The sequence below is a fragment of the Citrus clementina genome, unplaced genomic scaffold (genome assembly GCF_000493195.1).
Source record: "Citrus clementina cultivar Clemenules unplaced genomic scaffold, Citrus_clementina_v1.0 scaffold_2, whole genome shotgun sequence".
NCBI classification, from domain to species: Eukaryota; Viridiplantae; Streptophyta; class Magnoliopsida; order Sapindales; family Rutaceae; genus Citrus; species Citrus x clementina.
In genome coordinates, this window is record NW_006262688.1 from 26,194,026 (window position 1) to 26,203,900 (window position 9,875).

General features: G+C 34.9%; 2 protein-coding genes across 2 annotated transcripts; one reads left to right on the forward strand and one right to left on the reverse strand.

Moving 5' to 3' along the window:
- Positions 1-203: 203 nt before the first annotated feature.
- Positions 204-3,629, reverse strand: LOC18052537 (cell division control protein 2 homolog). Its single transcript, XM_024191732.1, has 8 exons — positions 3,488-3,629; positions 2,819-3,031; positions 2,354-2,471; positions 1,716-1,889; positions 1,111-1,271; positions 940-1,027; positions 800-853; positions 204-590 (listed from the first exon to the last, which is right to left on the reverse strand). The coding sequence occupies exons 2-8, from the start codon at positions 3,025-3,027 to the stop codon at positions 381-383; spliced, it is 1,014 nt and encodes a 337-aa protein (XP_024047500.1). The 5' UTR covers positions 3,028-3,031; positions 3,488-3,629; the 3' UTR covers positions 204-380.
- A 402-nt stretch (positions 3,630-4,031) lies between these two features.
- Positions 4,032-8,855, forward strand: LOC18052538 (protein NRT1/ PTR FAMILY 8.3). Its single transcript, XM_024191133.1, has 5 exons — positions 4,032-4,139; positions 5,798-5,903; positions 5,978-6,195; positions 6,295-6,851; positions 7,877-8,855. Exons 1-5 carry the CDS (start codon positions 4,089-4,091, stop codon positions 8,697-8,699), a joined length of 1,755 nt encoding a protein of 584 aa, XP_024046901.1. The 5' UTR covers positions 4,032-4,088; the 3' UTR covers positions 8,700-8,855.
- The last annotated feature ends 1,020 nt before the right edge of the window (positions 8,856-9,875 follow it).

The window sequence follows — 9,875 nt, forward strand, 5'->3', positions numbered from 1 at the left end:
GTTGTTATTGATGCATCTATACGAAATTTGATGACTTAGATCAAAGCATCTTAAAATATAGTGAGACAAACGTTGAGTGCCAGCCCGACCGTTGTCCACTCCTAATTTTTTCTTACGGTTAATCAGCAAAATCACCTTTCCCAAAAGTAAAATAAAAATAAATCAGCAAAATCAGAATACTCATTCGAAGTTACCAAAGCAAGTAGCAAGTCCTAAAATTCTTGGCGGCTAACTTTACATTTGCAAATCACCAGCAAGTAACGTCAGCTTCTTTTAAGGGGGGGAAAAAGGCACAAAGAAGCTCCTATAGAGGTCTCATCCGCCCTTGAATGCAGTTGAGTAGAAAACTATGTTCAAGGAAGAATACCAGCAGCAAACAACTATACATCTCGCTTCAGAAGGTTTTTAATCAATGCACGGCGGTTTTGTTCAATTATATCACTCAGGGTTGCATTCCTTTCACAGCACTGGTAAGAGATGCAGCTAGAAGAAGGCAATACCAAGGGAACATTTTCAACCCCGATAAGGTGCTCGTGCTTAAGTGCATCCATAGCTGTAATTCTCTGTTTTGGATTCAAGCAGAGCATTTGCTGTAAGCACACAAGAGCAGGCCTGAGTTAAGAAAAGTGCAAATCTGTAAATACAATTGCTAAAAAATCAGTTTAATTTTTCCCCTCAGAAAGGATATCAATGAATATTTTATGATTATTAAGTTGAATACAGTTTCATATATGAATAGGGAAAATTTGGTAACCACCCTTACAGTGTGGTCTATAAATGCATTTTTATTGATACTTACAGACAGAAGATCAACCCCAGCAGGTTCTAAATTGGGAAACTTTTCAGCCAAATTCTGAACAGTAACAGACGACAACAATGTTAATCATAATTCCAAGGCTCTTGAGGCAAAGTAGAAAACCAATCCAGAAGATTTCTTACTGCAGGCTCAAAATGAGGATACAAAGGAAGGATTTCACTTATATAAGTTGATTCAGCCCAAGATTCATCAGTTGGTGTACCCAAAAGGCTTCATAAAAGAAATTTGTTGTAAGAAGGGTGACAGTCACAAAGAAAGATATAACCAGGTAGTTTGTCAAGTCCGTAAGATACCTAAAGATGAGTGACAAGTGATCGTGCTTTTTGCTAGGGAATAGAGGCTTCCCAGTTATCATCTCGGCAAATATACAGCCCACAGCCCACACGTCTATAGGAGTAGAGTATCCAGTGTAGCCAAGCAGTAGCTCAGGTGCCTTATACGGGGAATATACACACTGCAGAGAATGCATAAAAGAAAAGAAATAAGTCAAGGAGACCTGGTGCTTCTATTTTATAAAGTATAAAATCAGGATGTTAACTTGCGATTTTGTTGCTTTACAATAATATATATTTATTTGAGAATCAATGTCAGTCAATGCATTACTAACGAAAAAGATTACAAACATAAGATATTTATTTGAAGGTAAAAGTGTAAAGGAATAGATAACAATTTTGACACACAAACTCTACCAGCACACATCTAACCATGAAGCAATAAGTATCACTTTCTAAGATTTCCTAGGGTGAAACATGTATATGTGTTTTAGATGTCCTACATTTATAGCAGATTAGAGAGAAGCAAAACTTCTCAGTAATGAGCTCAAAGTAATGAAAATAGAATATTATGCTCTGGCTAAGGCTTAAAGCTAATCAGTAGAATGAAAGATAAATATGCATACATCACGAGAATATTCTTTCTGAGGAACTCCAATAGCTCTGGCAAGTCCAAAGTCAGCAAGTTTCACTGTGTTCCTTTTGAGATCTATCAACAGATTATTTGGTTTCAAATCTCTGTGCAGAATTTTGAGTGAATGACAATATGCCAAACCGAGAAGAATTTGCTTTAATATGGCCTGTTAAGGAACAGAGAGAAAGAAAATTTTGTTTACCGTCAAAAATATATTGATGGACCATTAAAAAGCCAAATGGACATTGAATCTTTAACATATTATTTGAAATCCATTCATTTCAATCTTCAACACAATAAGTGAAGTTTATATGCATTCCTGATGTTTTGTAATTGCAATTAAAAAAGAATGCATTTTGATCAAATTCTTCCTATAAAAAGATTCACATGTACTAATTAATATAATATCTCCACAAACAAAGCACATTCAAAAAAAAAAAAACTATAATTTTATTTTTACAAAGAAATCATAAATCCATGTAAAATGTGCTTTCTGATTGAAAAACTAAGCTCTCCAACTGTATTAATCATATACCAATGTACCATGTGCTGTCTGATAGAAGAACTAATCTCATTCAAACAGTGAGCAAAAGGAGTACCGGACAGAATAAAGCAAACAATCTTGCTTACTTTTATAACGAGTAAATTCAAAGTGGTCTTGTGCCTGGTGATGAATGAATGCAGATCAAGGTCTAAGTACTCAAAGACAAGAAACACGTCTGTCCAACCACTCTGTACATCCAGCAACCTGCAGCCAAATTGTCACCAAAATTCAGGCAAAAAAGGTGCTGGAGTCTTAGTAGGATCTGTCCAGGCAGTCTTCCAATTATTAAGCATATATTTGAGAATAGAATCATACTCAACGAGCAGTAACAAAAGGGAATCATGTATATTTGGTCTCATGCCTTTGATTACCAAGCAAATTTACGCAACTGAAAAATATTTGTCTTCTAATTGGTTCCAAACATATATGCCAAGCCTCAAACACCAAAATATCAAGCAGCTAGTCCATTTCTTCATTATGCAAATTGTAATTATATAAGTTATTTTCTTCAATCACTATTGTATTCAATAAGTGAATATTAGTAAGAATACCTGACAATATTTTCATGTTCCAACTCCTTGAGAAGAGAGACTTCTCTAATAATATAGCTTGGGACACCTTCTTGCTCAGTCTGAATAGTCATCATCTTGATAGCTACCTTCTGGCCGGTTACTTTATTACGACACTTGTAAACCTCGCCGTAGCCGCCTGCTCCTATTTTCTTGATCTTTTTGTAGTTCAAATTCTTCAGCTTTCCCATTGATCTGATTCAAAATTGAGATACGAAACAGAAAAAAATGACAAAATAGAGCTTGACTGAGAAAATTATGTAAAATGCTAATACAGGATTAATAAAGGAATGTATCTCTCAGATGCATAAATACGAAAATGTGCTAAATTAAAATCATAGAAAGATACATGATTGATAGCTAAAAGAAATGAATTATTTGACAAGATAAAGATTAGAATCTTATGCAATGAAGCAGTTAAAGTAGAAGAACAAAGAATCAAGCATTCATGAACTTAAGATGAATTGCCAACTGAAAAATCATCAATTAAGAACCAAAAACAAGAATCCTGATTTCAAGAAATCCAAAATTGAAGATAAACCCAATACATTGATTACTGAAGAATCAATCACCCAATACATTGATTACTGAAGAATCAATCACTGGTTTTAATCGTAAATCTTGCTAGATATAGAGAGTAAGAGATGGTACCTGTTCTTCAATCACTGATTCTACAGAGAAGCCGTTTTTCTTTTCTTTCTTTTTTTGGGAAAATAAAATCAAACTGTTCGTTTTGGACAAAGGGGAGGGCAAAAATTCTGTTATTGACCCCTGAAATTCCCGCCAAAAAGTTTAAATGCATCTCAGCGGTCAATCCACCACTGCGTTTGGGATATTTCAATAATTTTGTGACAATTTGATCCTCTTCCATTTTTAACAATTTAATCATACAAAATTAACAACTTAATTGAATGTTAAAGAGAACCATAAGGATTTTTCCTGTAAACCACACCATCCTTGTGAATCAGTTGGCTGAAGACAATAGCAAAAAGGCCGCTAATTATAATGGGCCTTCCTTTTGGGCCCAACCTGGAGTGGTTTCTTCATTTACTCATCCTTGTCTTCACGCCCCGAAGTTAACAATTTCACCGGTCAGAAAACATGCGCGCTTAAGATTATACGTCATCCCCATGGCCCACAACTTAATTAATATTTTATTTATACCTTGTTAGTATTTGAAAGAAAGGAAGTCTTTTCTTCATCTCTAATTTGCTTCGATCTTTCTTATCCTGAAAAGATAAAATTACAGACCATGGGCTCTATCGAGGAAGAAAGACTGCTCTTGGAAGAAGGAAACATTGAGGTTATTTTGATCAATACCAGTATCTTCATTCAAATTTAACTTTTAATTTTGAAATGAAAATTTTGACTTTATTACACATCTTTGAGTTTTAGTGAATTTAGGGATTTAGACATTCTGATTGTAAGTCAAATTGATATGGTTTATGCATTTAGTTATGGGGTGACATTATTTTTAGTAAATATAGCTTGCTTTATGATGAATCAATTGTATATATTTTGGTTTTGTCTCGTTATAAGTTATATTTATAATTTTGTGGATTTCTGTACTCGTTTTGAACACAAAGGAATTTTAATTTTAGCTGCTGGATTGTCTGAAAGCTGTGTGTGAAAGTGAAGTTTTCTCTAAGTGACTATTTTTTAATTGGGCGATGCGTGTTCAGTTTTATTGTACAAGCTCAAATAATGTGAATGTGTAAAGATCATACTATTATTGATGCGTCTATATGCTATTCTCTGACTTAGATCAACACATCTTGAAATATAGTGATCAAACATGATCTCAGGTTGCTTTTATTGTGGGTTGAGCATAGTCTAGTCAATTATTCGCTGGAGGACATCAGTTATAGGAAAATCATCACCTTGAATAGTTGTTAAAAATGAAAAATTTACTGTTTTTAGTATCATTCATGATTTTTATTCTTTCTTCGTCTGTTTGTTCTTCTAATCTCAAATTATTGAGCATATTAGAATTCTCTGAACTGATTGATGACATTTCATCACTCTCTGCTGAGACTTCAATTCTTTTGCCTCCGTTTGTTGTTTCAAAATCTTAAATCTTACGTGCTTATGCTTAAAATCGTCTTTCTTAGTTTGTAGTGGTATGTGCAGTATGATATAAATGCATCATCTCAACGAGCTGTGATGAGAGTTCTTAGATTATGTTCTGCCTCCAAGATTTTTTTTTGGGAGAGACAGATGGAAAATTGATGAAGTTGTTCAATTTTCTCCCTCAGTTGATGATGTCTAGGCTGCAAATAGTGGCTTACAAGGATCATCTTTGTTATTTATGAACTGCAAGGTTGGGTACGGTGGTAATGAATAAATGATTACCCTTAATGAATGAAAATTAGATTGGGTAATCCTTAAGTGATTACCTACCAATTTCACCCTTCCATGTGTGAAAGACAAATGAATAGAGGTTTTGCCTTCACTTTGTATATATTCATTTCTTTATTGGTGAGATGCAGATGACAAACTGTCATCAGTCATCATCTTGCCATAATCCTTCAAATGAAAGGTTCACTGGCATGTAATTACCTTGAGACAGATTTGTTATTATTTCAGTTCTGATTGCAAAATCTATCTGCATGTTTTTTCTTTAAGTGAAGGCTTCTTTCCCATGGGTGGTTAGAAGATTATTACTATTTGTAGTTGAAATGTACTAAGAAGTTATATATGACTTTTTAAGTTTTGTATTCGTGTCAACAAAAAGTAATGACAAAAAGTAAAACAACTTTTTATTCTTTTATTTTCGCTGAATAAATGCCTTTTCACTTTTCCTTTTCCTTTTTTATTGTTTGTTTATTTATTTCTTTTTTGTGCATCTATTTTCCTCAAAATTGTTCACTTTCTCCTCCACTTCTCTCTATCTCTCTTGATATACTGCCTTGGAGATTGGTATCTTTTTGTCTTATATGATCTTTTATGTTACTTCTTTAGAATAAAAGCAGTGGACTGTACACAGGAGATGGCTCTGTAGACATTAGTGGGAAGCCTGTTCTGAAGCAGAACACTGGAAATTGGAGAGCATGCCCCTTCATTTTGGGTAATTTAGGATTCTTTTCCCTTGTTCTTTTTATTAAATATTCTTATTTATGACGGTTGTAATCTGAAATGCAGGTACTGAGTGTTGTGAACGCTTGGCCTACTATGGAATCGCAACTAATCTTGTTTCTTATCTTACCCACAAACTACACGAAGGAAATGTGTCTGCTGCAAGAAATGTTACCACCTGGCAAGGCACTTGCTATCTTACACCTCTTATTGGAGCTGTCTTAGCTGATGCTTACTGGGGAAGATATTGGACAATTGCTGCTTTCTCCACAATTTACTTCATTGTAATTTATCTCTCTTTATTGGCAATGGTTTCTTTTCTCCTCATTTCCTTTCCACATTTGCTTGAGGCCGTCAGTGACATGAAGTTTTAATTGGTTTAGGGAATGTGCACATTGACTCTCTCAGCCTCAATTCCTGCTCTAAAGCCGGCTGAATGTGTGGGTGCTTTATGCCCTTCGGCTACTCCAGCTCAGTATGCTGTATTCTTCTTTGGGCTTTATCTGATTGCGCTAGGGACTGGTGGGATTAAACCATGTGTTTCATCCTTCGGGGCAGATCAGTTTGATGATACTGATTCCAACGAAAGAGTAAAGAAGGGATCCTTCTTCAACTGGTTTTATTTTTCTATCAACATTGGTGCCCTGATATCAAGTAGTCTTATTGTATGGATCCAAGACAATGCTGGGTGGGGACTAGGATTTGGAATTCCTGCTTTGTTTATGGGCTTTGCCATTGCAAGTTTCTTTTCAGGAACTTCACTCTACAGATTTCAAAGGCCAGGGGGAAGCCCCATTACAAGAATGTGTCAGGTTTTGGTTGCTTCATTCCGTAAATGGAATTTGGAAGTACCTAATGACAGTACTCTTCTGTATGAAACTCAAGACAAAGCCTCAGCCATTGAAGGTAGCCGGAAGATAGAGCACAGCGATGAACTTAGGTAAAGTTTCTTTTTCTATACTTCTACATTCTGTGTGCTTCATTCCCCACCCCCACCTTTTTTGGGTTGAACTGTCAGCGGATAATTTTCTCTTCACAAAAGCTTATTAGCTAGTTTTGAAATGGAACATCACAATACTAAGTTTGGGGGGGTGTTATGACATCCACAAATTTAGTTCTTGGCATTTTGACACAAGATAGTCAAATTAAATGGGGATAAGTAACTGACAAAGGAAAATTTTATGGATTCATTTGATGTAATGCTGAGTATATTGAATAAACTAATCGAATTTATGTGTGAAGATGACTGGGGCTATTGAATATCATCTGAAAGGATGATAGAACATTGAATTTCCTAACCATATTAAAATCGAGTTCCTACTCCAGGTTTTTCCCTTGGTTGCTTAAGCTTATATTTTGAGGGCAATTTGTCCACCTCATAGACATTGCCATGTTTAGATGAAAAATGTTAATTGCAGAATTTTCTCGTGTATATCCTCTTTTTGTTATGTATATCAACGCCTAATTATTATCTGGCCACTTCATGTCTAGCGTATCTTTGTGTCTGGGTATCCTCCTCACTCGTTCTTGTCTTAAACTGGAAGTCTTATTCTATGTTTGGGATTCTATCTCTGACATGTAGTTTTTTAGTATGGCAGTATTTATCACTGGCTGGATATGGATGCACAATGTGGTTTTCCATGCTCGCTTTTAGATAATGTTTTCCTAGGAATTATGCTAATTACAGTATGCAATTTGGGATTATGTTCTGTGTTTGTTGTCCCATGTTTCTTGGATGTTGGACTGAGGAAATATACAGTCTTCTTGCATCTTATCTTTTAGAATTTATCATTAATAAGAATTCCTTTTTTCTTTTCTGTTTGCATATGGTAATGCTATTTAATTCCTGTAATCACTTCAGTCTATAGGGGGGAAGTTTCAACTAACAGTTTCCTGAAATTTCGTATGCAATAAATCTTTGCTCCCAGAAAAAGAAGCAGAGTATCTAATAGCCACTTTTCGCAGGTGCCTTGACAAAGCTGCTGTAGTTTCAGATGCTGAGATCAAAAGTGGTGATTTCTCCAATCCTTGGATTCTTTGCACTGTAACTCAGGTGGAGGAACTAAAAATTTTGATCCGAATGTTTCCTATCTGGGCTACTGGAATTGTCTTTTCTGCTGTATATGCCCAAATGTCTACATTGTTTGTGGAACAAGGGATGGTGATGGACACGTCTATTGGTTCTTTCACCATTCCTCCTGCCTCCCTCTCAAGTTTTGATGTTATCAGTGTTATTTTCTGGGTACCTATATATGATAAGATCATTGTCCCAATAGCAAGGAAGTTCACAGGCAAGGAGAGGGGTTTCTCAGAGTTGCAGCGAATGGGAATTGGCCTCTTTCTGTCAGTTCTCTGCATGTCTGCTGCTGCTGTGGTTGAGATCAATAGATTGCGTCTTGCAAGAGAGCTTGAGCTTGTTGACCAAAATGTTTCTGTGCCAATTAGCATCTTTTGGCAAATACCACAGTATTTCTTGTTGGGTGCGGCAGAAGTATGTACATTCATTGGACAGCTTGAGTTCTTCTATGACCAATCTCCAGATGCGATGCGGAGCTTGTGCAGTGCGTTATCTCTTCTGACGACAGCGTTAGGCAATTACCTTAGTTCTTTCATTCTGACAGTGGTAACTTATTTCACAACTGCTGGAGGGAAAACTGGATGGATTCCAGATAACTTGAATAAGGGTCATCTTGATTATTTTTTCTGGCTTCTAGCTGGACTCAGCATTTTTAATATGTTGTTGTATGTTGTCTGTGCCAAAAAGTACAAGCAGAAGAAGGCCGGTTAATTTTATTACAAGAAGACGCAGTAGCCACTTCTCCAAATGGTTTTGTACATAAAATCTGCAGCTTCACAGCCACCAAATCTCCTTAAAGTTCCAAGAACAATGTTTGTAAAATAATATGAATTTATTTTCTTAATAATAACTGCTTGTATTTATTTATTAGGAATTTAAGTTCTATTTTATCATTGGTTCTGATTTAGAGTTAGTATCATTTTCATGAAAGCAGCTGGTCATTTTTGTGATCTGAGTTTGCAGGATTAATTACGTCAGCATGAACCAGTCCCTCAAAACAGGGGTGGGCATTAATCGGCTCAGTTCGGTTTTGTCCAAAAATCAAACTGAATTGAACCTGATTGGATCAAGAAGTTATGAACCGGATATGAACCGAAGTGAGGAATACAATTGAATTATTACAGTTCGGTTTGGTTTGGTTTTATATGATCTTTTTGTTTACGAAATTTAATCTTTTTTCTTTTATATTAGCTAAATTTTTATACCTTTCACCTAAATTTATTTATTTTTAGTCCAATCTAATTGTAATCTCCAATTTAATTGTAATCTCTAATCATTCATATTTTATACAAAAATATTAATGTATATAGAAATTGAACTCTTTTCAATTTTAATACTGAATCAATTGGTTTTTGGTTTAGTTTGGTTCAAATAAAAAACCAATCGGTTCACATTTTTTGTATCATTCTGTTCTTATAAAATTAATCCCAAAAATTATGTCCAATAACAAAATGTTTGTTGTGCTTAATATTTTAAGTTTCATGTATATTTGTCCTAACTCTGCCATTTATTCGAGTAGTCTTTTATTTGCTAAATTATGAGGCCTACGTTTTTTTAAATCCTATTGTAGATGTTATGCGAGTAATATTTGTTATATTTTTTCTCTTACCCTTTGTTTGGCAAGCTACTGTAAGTTTTCAATGCGATCTTTAATATTGTGCTAGAAAAATTCATGATTTATTCAAGTGGAAAAAAAATTTAACAATTAATAAATAAGAGCATATGAGTTTACAATACGAACAAATCCCCACCTCAATTCAAACAATGAAATTCTTGGGAACCGCGATCCATTTTGATCCTCCTATTTGTTATTTGTTGATTATGATCCTTTTTCACCAAAACCATCTTATATTAGAGCCAAACAAAATGTTAAATTCTAATCGTGTG